The sequence below is a fragment of the Stegodyphus dumicola genome, chromosome 4 (assembly GCF_044657685.1).
Source record: "Stegodyphus dumicola isolate Sdum_Otavi_A_Nest chromosome 4, ASM4465768v1".
NCBI lineage: Eukaryota > Metazoa > Arthropoda > Arachnida > Araneae > Eresidae > Stegodyphus > Stegodyphus dumicola.
Genome location: NC_140771.1, coordinates 85,426,829 through 85,445,044, shown reverse-complemented (window position 1 = coordinate 85,445,044; position 18,216 = coordinate 85,426,829). Strand labels below are relative to the sequence as shown.

Sequence of the window (18,216 nt, the reverse complement as noted above, 5' to 3'; positions counted from 1 at the left end):
TTAATTGCAGAAGACAGTAATTTTATTGTTAGATATTTTGATTAATGTTTTACTTTAGAAATTCTACAACATTTAATTACACTGAAGTTTGCAAAACTTTAAGCAACATTATCAGATCTGTATACTTACTGGAAGAGGGAGAGGGGGAGATGTTTGAATGGTAAGATAACAGAATAGAAACTTTATGACAAGCAAGTTTTAAATTTTAGAAATGGATACCAAACAATCTTGATATCTATATATTCATGTAAATAATACTTTCAAACTACAAATTTAATTGATTTTTCCCAGATTTAAATTGTTTCTACTTTTAAATCTTAAGATTTCAGACTTGTTATTTTTTAATATCTTTTAAATTCACTATAATATAATTTTAAGGATGGTTTATTGGATAAAAGAAATTAAATTTTGCATATATGTAAACCACTGATTCATAATCTTTTATGGCACAACAGTTTACATTTTCTGTATTTTCTCATTATATGTAGTATAACTCCACTTCCACATTAATGTTTTCCTGCAATTTGTAAGATTTTTTCATTGTAGATTTTTTTCATCACTTTTTTTAGTCTCTTCAATTCCCTTACATTCACAATGCATTTATGGATGGGGGGGGGAACTAACCTGCCAGTTGTTTTTAGATCAAGCATTCAGCCTGGCATAGATTTTTTTACCATTAATGATGATGCATTAACCTTGATGTTTCATGCTATTAAATATGGAAGCAAAAGAAATTCAGAATACTGTGATGTTGTATTTAACTAAAAGCATTTCTGCTCATTCTGCATCACTTTTGTTTTTCGTGAATAAAAGTCAATGTAATATTAATTATCTATTTCCGAAATTAATATACAATGCACATGAAATTAAAAAAGAATTTTTTATTTACAATGAATACATAAAAACTGGATGCAATTGTTTTTAATCGGAAACAATGTACAGAAGAGCATGTAGTTAGTTCAAACCTGCAAAAATAATCTGTTATCCATTAAAACTGAATAAGTACAATATAGTAATATAAAATACTTTATTTTTAATTTACAGAGTATTATCTATTTTCATTTCAAGGTAAAATTTACTGCTAAATAATGATTATAATAGCATTAAAAGGATGCACTTACCTAAATAATCATCCATTAAAGTTCCAATAGCAAACTAGGGAGGAAAAAAATATATGTATAAAACAACAGAAATTCCCCCTTTCCCATTTAAAAATGATCTACATAATTATAAATATGCATTAACATAAAAAATTATCATAAAAATGTTATGGCAACTGCAAAAGAAATGTAAATTCCTCAATTAAGTTCGCAAGGTGTTAAAATATTAAATTTTTAATAAAGGAATAAATATTTTACCCAAAAATTCTCAATAAAAAGTTGAAAAACAAAAAGTATTGTAATACACATCACTTAATTTGATTATGTTTCTCTACAGCTATTCTGATAACGTTAAACAATAAGAAGAAATTCCTTCAAAAGAGCAACAGAATTTAACTAATTTAATATAAAAGTTTTAAGAACATGCATATATTTTCACAGCATTTTAATTAGGAAAATATGAAGCTGTTTATGAACTGTTCATAACCTTTCTGGAAATCATTGGACCAATGCTATCTCCCTAATCTTAATATTCTGAAGGTGTCACACATTCAAACAAAATATGCCACTATAAAATTTTAAATTTAACAAAAAGCAGAATTTGTCATAGATGTCTTCAGATAACTGAAGAAAGTTTCATTGCCCTCAAAACTGATAGTTATTCAAAATATACGGGCTTCTTTTGCCGTGTTTTAAATGGCTGACTGAAATCAAAACCAAGCCTATATGGCTACTTAATTCTGCACTTAATGATGTTTCTTTGTCACTTGACAATTTGTATTACATATTTTGACTTTGTGAGAATTTTTTATTTGGTAACTTCAGTTTAAAAATTTATTTTATAATTGTTTGACCATATGAACCGAACTCATCACAACAAGTGTATTTTCCATGTTTTCATACACAAACGGACAAGACTTCAGAAAATTGATAATATCTAGATTATAACATATATATAAATTAAAGTAAATTATAATTCTAAGGAATTTGTAATTAATTTTGAAATAGAAACTAATATAATCCTAAACTGTCTATTAAAATTTTTAGTAGCCTTTGACTGAAAATGACAGAAACTTCAAATCAAAACTTTTTTAAATACGCAAATAAAAAGTAAAGAAGAATTTAAACATATTGTTAGTATTTGTTATATATATATATTCCTTACCACTTCATACATATATATATACATATATATATATATATATATATATATATATATAGTATCCAAACTTTAATTTAGTTTAAAATGATGCATGAGATTGCAAGTAAGTAGTTAAATCACATGTGACTTTTTTAGTGTCCCTGGGAACATACTTTTATAGGTCAACAGTAAAAAACCCATCAGAATGTGAAGCAAATGAGGAAATCTGGTGACCTAATAATGCAAGAGTGGAACAGTAAATAACAGATAAATAAATTCTTTGATAATAAAAATTGTTTATTATGTACTGCCTTATGCCTAACTGTGGAGAAGGGCAGTAAGTCTGTCTCCTGCCTGCTCAACAGTCATTCACTTATGCATTTTTAAAAAAATAATTTGCTGAATTGGTGAATTTATTTCCATGGTTTGGTTTTGCACTTGATTTACTTATGCTATCTGAATTTAAATGATATTGTAGATTAGTTCGAAAATTAAATCTTTTATATGTTTGCACATTTTTTAAGTATTTTAACTTTAAATTTGCTTTTTTACGTCTATACTTGTTTATTAAAATTTAAATTTGTTTATATATATATATACACACACACAGAGGGAGGGACAGAAATAATCAGGAGTTTTACACAAACTGAAGAGTCAAATATATGGAAATGTATATAATTAAAAAGGAAGCACCAGTTTATAAAAAGTTTTCTGATGTTAACAGACTATGTGACAAGCATTGCTACACAGACTATCATGAAAAGTATAGACAAGGCCAACTTATACTCAAAGCTGTTTTCAGTGGCTTCCATGAAATTTCTATTGACCGCAAGAGGGCGCTACTATTCCGCTATGCTTTGCGACGTTAACATTGAGCAGAATGGAACCCCAGACAAATAATTGTCTTGTTATATGCAAAATTTAGAAACGATTAATCTGCAGTAGTCAGAAATTATACATTTATTTTTAATAAAAATATTTTTATTTAGAAAGAAAGCATGAAATTTCAAGTTACCCCCTTTTTTTTTTCGTATATAACCTCAGCTACTTGATTCTGATTTTAATTCCTGCTTGCATCTACCTATATGCTATTTTTAATTGTACTTATTTGAGTTACCTATTCTAATTTAAGGGTAAGTTAGAGCACATGTTTTACTTTTAAATTATTTATACAGTATGGAGTTAGCAGGTAGCTTCACAACTATTTCAGCGCAAAATTTTCATTGTATTAATATCAGCTGTCCTGTACAATAAAAAAATTTGGAGCCACTATTAAATAATTAAGAAATTAATAAATGATGATCTAAAATTTGTTAATATATAAGAGAAAAAGTATTTCTAAAAGAGATTTGGTTTTAGGTACTGAAGATTTTTTCTCTTTTTTTAATTAATATAAAATACTTTTTTAGGAAATATTAAAAAAGTAAAATTTTAAATAATGCGGATTTAGAGCTCTGAAGAGTAAACACAGCACTACAGATATTCAAAATAATGCCAAGTATTTCAATATTACCTACAGCTTATAATAATGACATACATGACATTAATTACGATGAATCTTATATAAAATTTTAAGCCTGTTAGTGACATTAATCACAGTGAATCATATACTCCCTCTGTCCAAAATTAGTTGCTACATTTGAGTACTGATTATTGATACTGAAAATTTTATGATTCTGTTTGCACATTTTCCAGAATTTTCAGGGTGCTACGTAATCAATCAACAACAACTTTACTTACCAAGCATTCCCTCCTTAAATCAGTACCAAATTAGTTTAAAAAATCCAGCTTTCGCACACCCTTAAGCCACGCCCCATTTTGTAAGGACTCATCCATCAGTAATCGGCTAATCTTGAGGCTAATTAAATGTAAATTCAATGATCTGCCTCGTCTATACGAGCTAGTTTGCCTCAGAAATTTTCCACGAAGGCATCCTTCACCTTAGGCAGACAGCCCTTGAGGTTTGCCTTAATCACATAAATATGATCTTTCTGAAACACGGGCGGTATAGTCCAAAATGGGGCGTGGCTTAACAGCATGTGAACCCTCTACATTTGCGTCTATAAAATTGTCCCAAAATAAGTGCTACATTTGTACAAAGTAAAAACTCGGAATGAAAATCTAGTATGCAGTGTCACATTCCTTGTAGCACATTGTATAATTTTACTGATGTTGATCTGCTAAACTGCATCGGAAGTTATTTTGACTCCACCTACTTGAAATGTAGCAAATAATTTGGGACAGAACTTTCGACCTAAGTGTAGCAACTAGTTGAGGAAGGAGGGAATATAATATTTTGAGACTGCTAGTGTTGAATACCAAGTATTTCAATATCATTGACTGCATATTTTAAAAAATAAAACCATATTTTCTAAAACAAAAAGTATTACCTCTGTTAATTATATATATATAAGGATACAACATGAATCTCTATCACTTCAAGTGCAACCACAAAACACTCAACCAAGTAGACACAAATTCATGCACAGTATATTGATACATCACACTAAGTAAAATGAGATATGTGCTTTAAAATTTTGAAGCTAGTACAGACAGCATTCAAATGTTTCTGGATGAAAGATAACAAATACGAGAGCTAAAAAGTAATAATAATATATATATATTCATACATACATATATATATTTAATGCAATTAAAATTTAAGAATGCATCCATGTATACATTTTATACGAAATGCTAATATATATATCATATATATATATATATATATATATATATATATATATGATAGGTTAAAATATCATTTATGCAGGAAACAGATTATCTCCAGTATGATAAAAAAATATGATATTTTTATTTCAGGAAGACGAAAAAATGACATGAAGCTGAACACACGTACACACATATATTCAGAAGCTTGTTTATATACAAAAGCTGAGGGAAAGAAACATATCAAGAGAATTTTATCTTTAAAATCAAGAGAAGCTTTAAAATTTTACGTGATGATCGCTTTTGTTTAAGAAATTTTGTATTATGTATTTGTATTAAATCTATATTACATGAAACTGATGGAAATCCTATCTGTCCAACAGTTATATGTTGGCAATAATACTATCATAAAAAATTTTTTAAAAGGGAAAAAACTTTGCAGTATAGCATGCAACAATATACCATCCTATGATACTATTAGTTATAGCGGCACATTTTAAAAAAAAAATTTTTTTGTTAATAACAAGCCACATTACAAATAGAGAACATATAGCAAAAGTGTAGCAGAATGCGAGCGCCACCTAATGATGAATTTCAGGAAAGCCACTGAAAACTAGGAACCGGAATTTCATTCAGTCTGGCAGGCCTTGAGTATAAGTTGGCCTTGGTATAGATCAATGTAATTTTTCAAAAAACATCTTGGTTAGAGAATCATGTAGAATTCATGTTCTAGAAAATAGCAGTAGGCTATGTATTGACACATAACCAACTCATATTATTTGCTTGAATTAAAAATGAAAAGTCTAGGGTAATAATTTTTTTTTATTAATTGATTATCATTGTAAAATATAAAAAGGCACCAGAATATTAATAACATATTTTTACTAATATAAAGACTGTGGACAAAGTTATTTGTTAAATTAAAAAAATTCCAAACACAGACCTTTGCTTAATTTAAAACACTTTTGTAACTAGAAGTATATGTCTACGACCAATGGTTTTAAAACTAAAAGCTGCATAAGGACTTACTTTAGTGGTTCCATAAAGTTAGATACTTTTTTAAAAATTCTCACAAAATAAACAAATTGGTGTCATCAAAGTGCACTTCAAACCTAAATATTTATTATAAAGACACATATTTTAAAGCATAAATTTCACCAATTGGTAGCACTCTATAGTTTATATTATAAAATTGTGTAACTAGAAGTTTGTGTTGGACCTTTATCAGTAATAGTATAATGTAAATGCAAATGAATAGATGATGTATAATCTTATTTTCCTCATTGTATTTTTATAATTCATTCTCACTTTATATTATTACATTTTATACTATAATACTAAAAGTGAGGTAGGCGAAAATTTTAAGTAATATTTATAGCCAAAAAATCTATTTCTATGACAACTGTTTGTATACAAACTGAACTTTAATACTCCAATATGTTGATTTTATATAATAAAAAAAAAAAAAAAAAAAAAAAAAAAAACCCAAATTTTGGGGACATGTTATATTAGCGAAAATTATTCTCAAATTTTAATATAACCAGCAAGAAAAATTTAGTAACAAACAAGAATGCAGCAAAATCTATCCTCTACTTACAATATCTGTAGCATCAACTCGAGTACCAACTATTTTCAGCCTGATTTCATCATCTTGTTGAATTACTACTTCCTACAAAGAGAAAATAAAAATTTTAACTTTATAACTAGAATGCAGGAGTGTATCTTGTCTTCTTTTCATATATAATATAGTTATTATTAGTTATAACTATAAAAAGTTATACATTTATATATTAACACATAAATAAAAATATAAGGTAAATAATAAAAATTTACACCTCACTGGTTTTGGGTTTTTTTACTGTTATAAAATCCATTAATATTTAATAAATATATGGTTTATGGAAAAATGGTACATTAATATTTAATAAACACATGGTTTATGGAAATAACAGTACATACCCGAGGCTTAAGATTTAATCAAAAGTCTAACGATTATTACTTTAATTTTAATAACATTAATATTTTGTAGAAATTCAAAGAAGGCCAGAAATAAAAAATGAACGAGACTTAAATATTCATTATACTATGATAATAAACGTTTTAAGTAAAAATCATTATGGTCAACATAATGTTACGAATTTGGTATTTAAAAAGCTAATGTTAGTTCAATTATAAATTAAATGGTTTTATTTCTCGCGCAGTGCAGCGCATGACGACTATTAAAAGAAAGCTAAGCCGGAAAATTGAAAATACAAGAGCGCGTGCATTAAATAAATAAATATCTCTTTTTGATTTCGAGAAAGTACTGGAAAATTCTAGCGCGAGATTTTAAAATTTTATAAAAGGAGGAAAACATCTGTTTGTAGTAGTTGCTTAGTTTGTTGTTGTTTAGAAAACTGCTCTTGTTGATTGTAGCGAATTCGCGGATTAGCTTTCTTTAGCTGTTTTGAATTACGTTCTATTGGACATTTGAGTAGTTAAAAGATAACTACTGTGAGATATTGTAATACTGCATGATAATTTGAGAAAATTTAAGCATTTTTGTTGCGATAATAATAAATTTTTGTTCATTTTTCATCAGACTCGTGCATTCATTTCATAACGAACTCGTACGCACGCAACAATTTTTGGTGTCAGGAGTGGGGTTTGAATGCCAATAACAAGAGCGACGGAAGAGCAATTAAGGCAGTTAATATCAGCCTTTGCCTCATTTAAAGAAGAAATGAAATTTTGCTAGGAATCTGTTAAGGACGAAATGAAAGCCGTTCAAGCTGGTCATGAAAAGATTGAAGCATGTCAAGAAGAAATGAAAAGAGAAATTACCTGCATAATAGAAAATAAATTTGAAGCTATGGAAGGCAGAATTGACACAGTTGAAAATAAAGTTGGACAAATTGAAGAAAAAGTTTCTTTCATAAAAGATCAAATTGAAGAAAGAGTTTCTTCGGTGAAAGAAAAAATAGAAAAAAAAGTTTCTTCCATAAAAGAACATATAGAAGAGAGAGTTTCGGCTGTGGAGGAACGAATTGAAGGAAGAGTTTGTGCCGTCCAACACCAAATCGAACAACAAATTGATGAGAGAGTTTCTGCAGTTGCCAAAGAAGTGGATATTTTAAAGAAATTCGTAGCGACGGCAGGGAATAATAGTGATGGTTTTAAATTCTTACCGATGCCTGCTCGTCCATCTCTGAAGCTATCCACATATGATGGGAAGACATCCTGGCAAGTGTATAAAACACAATTTGCTATAGTGGCGGATGCGAATGGATGTGGTTCCAAACTAAGGCCTGTCGTCTTGCCGCTTCTCTGAGAGCAGACGCTTCCCGAAAACCAGACTTGACTTCGAAGCTCTATCCGGCGCATTGGAGCTGCGCTTTGGCGAGAAATGTTTAACAGACTACAGCAGGCTTCAATTAAAATCCCATCAACAGAAGCCCACCGAATCACTCCAAGAAGTCGCCACGGATGTTGAAAGGCTGTCCCACCTCGCCTTTACGGAGTGCCCGAGAGAAACGAGGGACATTCTGTCGCTGCAATATTTCATCGATGGCATCCGGGATCCCGAAATACAGAAGGCTCTACAAATGGCAGATGTAAAGGATGTAAAAAGCACTCTGTTGTACGCCGTGAAATTGGAGGCAGCCCAGCAGGCAACTCTTAGAGATCGATACCCAGTCAGAGCTGTGCGAGTCCACGACCCAGGGGACCAATTGATGGCTCGTTTAGATGATTTATCCAGACAAGTCGATGCTTTGATACAGAGTAGCAGTGAGAACAAAGTGGCTGTAAGATGTTGGAGATGTGGTTCTGAAGGTCACCTACAATGGCATTGCAGAACACCCCAGGGCACGGATAATAAAACGGATGAGTTGACAAGACCAGTGAATGCTTTAAGACGGAATAGTGTTGAAACGAAACCGACCCTAAAGTGCTGGAATTGCGGTGTTGAAGGCCACCTACGAAGGAACTGCAGAACTCCCCAGAGCACGGAAAATAAGGCATACGATTTAAACAGACAATTAAATGCCACGGGAAGGAAAAGGGCTGACAAGAAACCAAAGTGCTGGAACTATGGAGCTGAAGGCCACGTACGAAAGAATTACAGAACACCCCAGGGTACGAAAATTGAGACAATTTCTGAGCAATGACGCAGGAAACAAATTAATGACCATATCAAGGAACGGAGGTTGCCAGATAATGAAAAACCCTGTTTTAAAGCACTTAAGATCTCTATAGTGAGTGGCAACAATAACGGACTGTCCATCAATGGGAATATCGATGGAGTTCCTTGTAATATGATCATTGACACAGGAGCTAATGTTACCATCATTAGGAAAGATTTAGCTGAACAGTTTAAAGATAAACTTATTTGGACGCCATCCTGTGTTACCCTTCAGACTGCGTCTGGTGATAAGATCGACATAACTGGGAAGTTAAACGTAAGCATCACGTTTGGAAGTGCCGCCTACCATCACACGGCATATGTGGCGGATATCACAGATCCATGCATACTCGGATTGGACTTTTTAAGGAAATACAATTTTTCCTTAGACTTGAAAAACAATAAACTGCTTTCAGGATCTGATGGCATGACTATCCATCCTCAAAAAGGATCCTCGCCTGGAAATGCCGAAGCCTTGTCCGAAAGATCCAGCTCGGGAAGCTGCCGAAATCATACTAGGGTCGAAAAGAAACGCAAGACTATCAGCTCTTCTCCAGCCCAGATGCTCTTCGGTCGAGACCTTCGTCTGCCTTGTGACCGCCTGTTTGATCGCCGTACGGATGCGCCTTCATCGCCTGAGGAACACATCCAATATGTCCAGGCCCGTTTTGAAGTGACGCCCCGTTTCGCACGAAAGCAAGTGAACTTGGCGACGGAGAAAGTGAAGACCAGATGCAACACGAGAGCTACTGGACATAGATCCAACAAAGGAGACAAGGTGAGGTTGTGGAACCCGATTCAACGAAAAGGACTCAGACCTAAACTACAGTCACCTTCGGATCGTCCATGTACAGTGCGTAACAGACTGAATGACGTCTCCGTAAGTCTTCGAACTCTAAACCTAAAGTCGGTCATTACGACAGGTTAGCTCATTACTATGGCCATAGTACATAATGTAAATAATTGTAAATAGTATAAAACCATGGTCTTTTTTTGTTTTTAAATGTGTATTTGATTTGATTTGTATTTAGTATTTGATAGCATTTGATTTGTTTAAGTTAGTTATTGCATTTATTGTTCATGTTGTTTGATATTGTAATGTAATGTTTATGCCTCAGTTGCATTTATGCCACAGTTGTAAGTTTAGCTTCCTGTCCAGGGATTGTACTGCCCGGGACGTGCAGTCCTTGGAAAGGGGGCAATGTTACGAATTTGGTATTTAAAAAGCTAATGTTAGTTCAATTATAAATTAAATGGTTTTATTTCTCGCGCAGTGCAGCACGTGACGAATATTAAAAGAAAGCTAAGCCGGAAAATTGAAAATACAAGAGCGCGTGCATTAAATAAATAAATACCTCTTTTTGATTTCGAGAAAGAACTGGAAAATTCTAGCGCGTGATTTTAAAATCTTATAAAAGGAGGAAAACATCTCAGTTTGTAGTAGTTGCTTAGTTTGTTGTTGTTTAGAAAACTGCTCTTGTTGATTGTAGCAAATTCACGGGTTAGCTTTCTTTAGCTGTTTTGAATTACGTTCTATTCGACATTTGAGTAGTTAAAAGATAACTACTGTGAGAATTTGTAATACTGCATGATAATTTGAGAAAATTTAAGCATTTTTGTTGTGAGAATAATAAATTTTTGTTCATTTTTCATTGGACTTGTGCATTCATTTCATAACGAACTCGTACGCACGCAACAATAATTAAAATGAAACAATTAATTTCACTTAAGCGAATGAAATGATAATCATTCTCTTCTCTATAGCTGTCAAGTTAGTGCATACATGCGAGGCAAAATTTACGGCTTCCAACTCGCAAAGTATTTATTCTTTTTCCCCCTACCACAATTTCTCAGACTGAAATGCACACACAAAGCAGCCCATAGTGAAATTTTCCAACGCTGACGCTGTCTAGTTAACAGCATACAAAGTCTTTTAGAAAGGGGATAAAGTTCTCGGGGAAAGAATATCTGTGCAGTATTTGGTATCTGTTACAATATTTTGTCATTGATATTAAGAATATGGTTATTTTATTTTTAGCCTAAGGAATTATTTGGTCATTACCAAACAACTGAAAAGAAGCAAGGGAAAAGTTCCATCTTTAATATAATTACTACTAACCAGCGAATTTTCTTGAATTATGTATTTTGCTCAAAGTTATAGAAAAGATATTCCTCATAGTCTTTTAATACAACACATTATTATATGGAATTTTGAAAGACATAATAATTAAATCTTAAATCAAATGCTTGAAATTAATGCCAATCTTGAAACCGAAAAATCAACTTTAGCATTAAAAAAGAAGTTGTAAAAAATGTTTCTAAATTCAATGGTAAAAAATGAATATTCCCTCCTTGTAGCTATGATGGCATAGTGTGGGAGGAAAGGAGAAGAAGGAAGACATTCGCTTTGCATGCTGTAAATGTTTCGTGCTGCCAAACCAGTATAGTGGTTAGCGTTGCTAACTGAAGGTCCTGGGTTCGAATCCCGGAGAAGGCATAGATGTTTGTAAATGTATAAGTATTGGTGCAACATGGCGGCACTTGAAATATGTGGTGAGCTGAAAGTCCTCTGGTGTCGCTTGGTGGAAGCGAAGAAGGGTGGGAGACCCTCGGACCCCTCCTTCCCCGGGGTGCTCTCCATCAAAATTGGGGGTGGAACTGAGCTAAATTGAACTGTCACCTGTATGGTGCTCAAGGCTGTTGCGAACAACACGCATATTTAGTACTTCTTGCCATGAGGAATTTCATGGGCTTGGGCTAACTACGTTAGACAAGTGAGCATAAGTAACAACACAACAAATATTTCGTTGACTTAAAGCTGATGTTTTTCAGCATGCACAATTCTTTTATGAGGAGGATTGAGTAAAAAGATGTAAGAATTGACAGTGCGCAATTCATTTCATTTTAAATATCTGATTCTAAAATCAACGATTCAGTCCATAGCTATTGATTAATAGTAGTTAATAAGCATTTTATTATCTGATTATTTTTTCCCTTTGGTTTGAAATTTAAAGACATGCACTGTATGCCTCAAAGCAATGTCCCTCCTAACATATAAATTTTAACCAAAAGGACAAATAAAAATTTTTAACTTATAGAAAATATATACATAAATTTTACGCTTAAAATGAAAATCATTAGTCTATTTCAACAGAGAACGATAACACAAAGTTGACAAATTACAATTTAATATAGTCCTAAAAATGTATAATTTTGATGACACATATATGATTAATTTTGTATTTTCATAACATACATTAAAGCATAGCTGCCAATCTTGAAATGTTAAAAACTGGAAGAAACCAGGAGGTTGTCATGCTGCGCAATGACACCATTTCAAAGGAACTCCAAACTGATTGATTCACTTTATAGCATACGGTTCATGTTACTGAAATATTTGTAATTCAACTCTGATGTAAAATAAATAGGATATTCTAAATTTCATAGTCTTTGGTCAATTCAATTTTTTAAATTTTCTTACACTTTTATTAAAATGAGAAAATCCTGAGTAGTGAGCTTTTATTTGTCAAAGTACTTTTAAATATGATAAAAATAATAATTAATACACATATATTTGTGTGGATAAACATAATAGTGCACCATATATTGAAGTAAAATTAAATTCAATACAGATATTACCTGATTTAACATTGCTTGAATCGTCACAAAATCTACAATTAAAACTTTAACAACATAACAGCTACATAATTCATGTGATTTCTTCACTTCCTTTTAAGGCAGCCTTAAGTTTCAACTTAGATTATAGGAATGAGAAAGAAAGAATTTCCAAATTCCAGTAATATGTATCTTCTACATTGCGCTACTTCATGTCTACAGTAGATAACAACACAGATCTAATGAAATTTACTAAGGCAGAGATAAATAAAATATAATAAGAAAAAAAAAATTCATAAAAATTATTCTGAAAATCCTTAGAGGTGGGGGGAATGGAATTTCTCACTAATTCATGTTTCATTAATTCAATAAATTCCATTTATTGCTTAAACACACTTTCCTCATTAAAAGCTAAAAATTAAAAAAATGGCAGATTTGGTGATCTACCAAGAGATCTGCAAAAGAGTTGACAGATATGTTAAAGACAAGAGATATTCTTGTCATCTAGAATAACTCAAAAGATTAATAAACAGAATGCAGTTATATAGAATGCATACCTCATCTTCTGTCCTATAGCATGGTGGATTGGAGTTGGGGTCAAACTGCATGTCAGATGGAATAGACTAGGAAAATGCAATTAATAAATATCACAAACCAATTAATAAAGATACAAAATTATAAAATGGAAATATAAAAATATTCAGTCATTAATTATTATAATACACTACTAGTAAAGTTCTGAAACATGCAAATGAATTTTTTAAAATAACTTTTTAAATCAATATTAGAAATAAAAAAACAACGTCGGAAATCCTAAATGATCTAAACCTCTTGATCACCAGCAAAGGGGGAAGGAATTAGATTCCAAGAGTAGCATCTCGCTTTAGCATATGCTTAATGTTTCGAGCATGCACAGGAGAAATGTTTTATAATAAAGAATGTTGTAGAATTTTTAATTTCATTTTGGCAGTCCATGTTACAAAACACATGCATATTGAAGAAACAGAATTATTTATTAGCATTAATCTGCATGATCAATAATTTGGCTTCATAGTGGCTTTCTGCTTGGCATATATCTCAAACAGAAATATTTTACCAAAGTTTCATTACTGATTTTATACCTATTGAAACAAATATATCCCTGATACCAATCTGTCAAATCATTTTTTGCTTTCATTACTACATGACTATCAACTCATAGCAGTTTGAAAAATGACTCAAAACAATTTGTTTTAAGTATCAGTAACTGAATACCAATAGCAGGTAAGCTTTCACGTTGACATTAACCTTGGCCAGGATTAGACTTCAGCCAGCTGTGCTGCCAAATGTTAGATTACTGATGAAGTGAAATTTAAAAGAAATTTCTTCCCATATGCAAAAAATATATTTTATAAATCATATTCATAGATCAAAAGACTGCATTTAGTGCTATTTGAATTAAGAATAACTGATTTATTGTTTAAATTAGATTTAAGTATATGCAAAAATTTATCTTTTTGAGATTCAAATAAGCCTTAGCATGTATGGAGAAATAGACATAAGTAAAATAAATAACTAAACTAATAAAATTCAGGCTTAACTTCCTCAATATGTGATAAGAGCAAGAAAAAATTAGCAGAACAATGCATCTCTAGTCACCAATCTTGTAAACACCAACAGTGTACAGCGAACGCTAGCTAAACTTTAGAATGATAATTGAGAATTTGAAAATTTCCAATATCACAAACAAAAAGGAAAGTTTTCCAATTAATGAAATTTGTGGAAAAATGTGAAGTGATAATAATGATGCTATAATAGAAGACTTTCCATTGCAATGACAATGCCCCAATCATCAACCAACTAACAGACTGTGAATGTATGGTTACTGCTAACAATAGTGAAGAAAGTGAGAGAGAGGTTGCTCAGAGTGAAAAAGTTTTGATTGATGATTTAGTGGGGAAAACTTGACACGGCAATTGCAGGACTTGAACAATGAAAATTTGTAACTGAGTAAGAAATTTATGTCTACCTATAAAATTAAAGAGGAAGTATTAGCATACAAAATGAAGTAATTCAATTATATTGAAAAAATGTTTAATAAAGTAAATAAGGAAATGTTGTACTTTTTTTTTTGTAAGGGCACAAATGTCTTTTTATTTCATAAACAACTATTTCATATTTTAAATTTTATAATTTACACATCTCATTTTACTAGATTTGAAATGATGATCTACAATCTAGAATTCCTCATACGTCTAGATCTCAGATTTTGTACCATATAGCAAAATTTAGCAGCTGATAGTAAACTAGTTGAAGCAATCTGGCACTTTGATAATCAAGTGGATTCACTTAGGGACATAACATAATACAACAAATAATTTTTACCTTTTCTACTCAATAAAAGATTTGAAAAGTTCCACTAAATTTTAATTTTATGTTGTGCTGCTTATCTGTAAAACATATTACAAAAATTTAATGTATAGGCAAAAGTGATTTTCAGAGCTATTGATTTTTCAACATGTTCCCATAGAACTGACCATAAATGCCTAAAATTGGATTTTATTCTAGTTTGTTGCAGGTGAAAAAAATAGGTTAGTTTTTCAAAAGATACTTATATTTTACATTTATTTTCATTTCCAAACAGTTTTTTTTTTTACCTGATTAACAAAAATATTTTAAAGCTATATTTATTAAAAATTTAAAAAAATTTGTTATAAAACAATAAAAATATTAATTTTGAAATACAGTAAGTCCGTAATCCGGACGTCCAGAATGATCTATAATCCAGACCTCAAAGCCACAAACTTTTTTTTCTATGCTTGACACATGCACGTAATGCGTTGATGCACACGTGTTTCCGATACGCATGCACGTTTAATGTGCGCTTCCAATATGCATGCGCATGTGTCACTTCTGATAGTGAAGAAAGTGACAGAGAGGTTATTAAAAGCAAAAAATTTCAATTGACAAGTTAGTCGGTATTCTCAACACAGCAATTACAGGACTTGAACAGTAGAACTTTGTAACTGAACAAGAAATTATGTCTGTTTATAGAATTAAAGAGAAAGTATTAGCACAAAAAATGAAGCAACTTAAAAAACTTACATTGAAAGAAATGTTTAATAAAGTAAACAAATAAACATTAAGCTTTTTTTTTTTTTTTGTAAATTTTGATACCCTTTAGATCATAATTGCTCTTTATTTCATAAATTACAGTTTCATGTTTTTAATTGTATAATTTCTGCATGCCATCTTAACAGATTTAAATTGATGATCTATAATCCAGAATCGCCGAAGAGTCTGAATTACGGACTTTGTACTATACTATGTATTTCTGAATAAAAGACAAGACTACATTTTTCCTTTAAGAATTTGACAGATAGGGCCATGTGAGTGGGTGCATTGTCATGGTGCTAAAGCCATCCATTACTCCACAACTGAAGCCTTTATTTTCCTAATTTTTTCCACGCATTTTAGTACTTCAATGTAGTAGTATTGATTAACAGTCTGACCACTGGGAACCCATCATGATGAACGTGCTGAGGGCCCAAAGTGACGCCCATCATGTTCATCATCTTCCACACTGTCCTTTTTCCCTGAAAACCACTTAAGCCATTCAAACACACGTGCATGAGACACAGTTTCATCTCCATAAGCCTCGGTTAACATTTGAAATGTTTCCTCCATGGCTGATTTTTGAAGTTTCACAAGAAACTTGATGCTGATTCGCTGTTCGGTTTTTACATTAGACATTTTTCTTGCAGAATGTGCATATTCACTCAATGACGCAGTACTCCCCACTGGCGTGGTTGATTAAGACGAAACTGGCCGCATGGATAGAGGAGGTGTGTGGCATGATGTCACCTAAACAGTTCCTGCCAACTCCACTCTGTTTTCAAGCTACACATCTAGTCTTATTTTTGTGTCACACCTTGTATATTTGTAAAGAGCTTCTCGTAACTGTAATTAATATTGCATTGTGAGTTCTAGCGTGGAGAGTCTCGAGAGTTCCGAGAATGACCAAGCAGAGTCGGGAGCTGTACTCTGGTGCTTTGCAGTGAAGCTGCCTCCACCGTGATAGACTGATAACTTGAAGGCTGTATCGCTGATCGTGTCAGCGTGTTTATAGTAGATCTTCGACGACTGTAAAACGTGACTTTGGAGCTGTTCTGATCAGCATTGGCTAAATAAAGTGTGTTTCGATACTTCATCAAATGTAGTCGTTATTCACTCCAAATGCATGAACTTGAAGGAAGAAACTAACATAACAACTGGTGTCAGAAAAGAAAAGAACGCAACAACATGCTTTGAATTCAATAATGCAGTAAGTATCACACAACCTGAAAAATGTACCCAATCATTATAAGGAGTCAGATGCTCTACTTACTGCCACTCAACACAGTAGTGACAACTGCATTAACAAAATAAACTATCATGAAATCTTCCGAGAGTGCAAGAGACATAACTCCACGCTAGGATCCGGAGATTTTAGCATTCTGCACTGTGTGTGTCGTCAAAGTCTCTTGATTTCAGGAGGGCTGACGAACCAATGATTTTGTTTTTCCTCTGATATCGTTCCAGATATAAAGAATCAGAGGATGTAAAATACAATGGAAAAATTAAGGAGGCATGGCAAATCAGTCTGAAGATTTTTTTCCATTGGAACAAGACACAAAAGGCTCCTGAACTTTCGACTAGACAGACCTAGAATGCTCTTGAGCTCCCAACTAGAAAGACCCTCGTTAGCAGGCTCCTCATACTACTAGGACTATAATTCATTTCAATAACTGTCTACACTATCCATGAATTATATATATATTTGTAAAGAGCTCCTTGTAAATGTACAGGTGCGGTGAGATAGCTTCCTCGCAAAGCAGTTTTAGGGTTGCCATAAAATGGCAAGGAGGGTAGGGTTGCTACATTTGTTGATATGCCATGGACGGATGGAGAACCCTCTCGAACAAATTCTTACTGGTTTAGCCCAGAATGTTCTCAAACACAAGCCGAAAGCTATATAAACCCTACTGGTCCGCAGTCAGAGAGAGTTTGCCTCATTGAGAGGGCGAGTGTGTGTGCCTCACATAGAGTGCAAGAGAGTTAGTATTGAGTTGGTGTCTCGTCTAGCGAGTCAATCACTTTGACAGCTGGGCAGCGAGTGCCGAGTGGGTCATTGAGTGCACCGAAAGAGTCTCGAAGTGTATCGCGGTTAGTGCATTTTCGAGAGAGCATGTTGAGCTCCAGGAACGACTGAACCGAAGAGCCAGGAGTTGTGCTCTGCGTGTCATAGAGTGCATCACGAATTGTAGAGTGGAGAGTCTTGAGAGTACGTGGAGTTCCGAGAACGACCAAACAGAGTTAGGAGCTGTACTCTGGTGCTTTGCAGTGAAGATGTCTCCACCGTGATAGCCTGATAACCTGAAGGCTGTGTCTCTGATCGTGTCAGCATCTTTATAGTAGATCTTTGACGACTGTAAAACATGAGCTGTCCTGATCAGTATTGGCTAAATAAAGTGTGTTTCGATACTTCATCAAGTGTCATCGTTATTCAC

General features: G+C 32.6%; 1 protein-coding gene across 2 annotated transcripts in view; it reads right to left on the bottom strand.

The window, feature by feature from the left end:
* Positions 1-861: 861 nt before the first annotated feature.
* Positions 862-18,216, bottom strand: part of Polr2G (DNA-directed RNA polymerase II subunit Rpb7) — a 42,665-nt gene continuing 25,310 nt past the window's right edge. The window contains exons 5-8 of one of the 2 annotated variants that reach the window (XM_085815142.1): positions 13,246-13,311; positions 6,509-6,580; positions 1,122-1,155; positions 862-965 (exon numbers count right to left, since the gene is read on the bottom strand). In XM_085815142.1, coding sequence (XP_085671268.1) covers positions 955-965; positions 1,122-1,155; positions 6,509-6,580; positions 13,246-13,311 — 183 coding nt within the window. In that variant the 3' untranslated portion in view covers positions 862-954. Of the gene's footprint in view, positions 966-1,121; positions 1,156-4,732; positions 4,838-6,508; positions 6,581-13,245; positions 13,312-18,216 lie in introns of those variants that run through there. The other variant, XM_085815141.1, reaches the window with a different exon arrangement.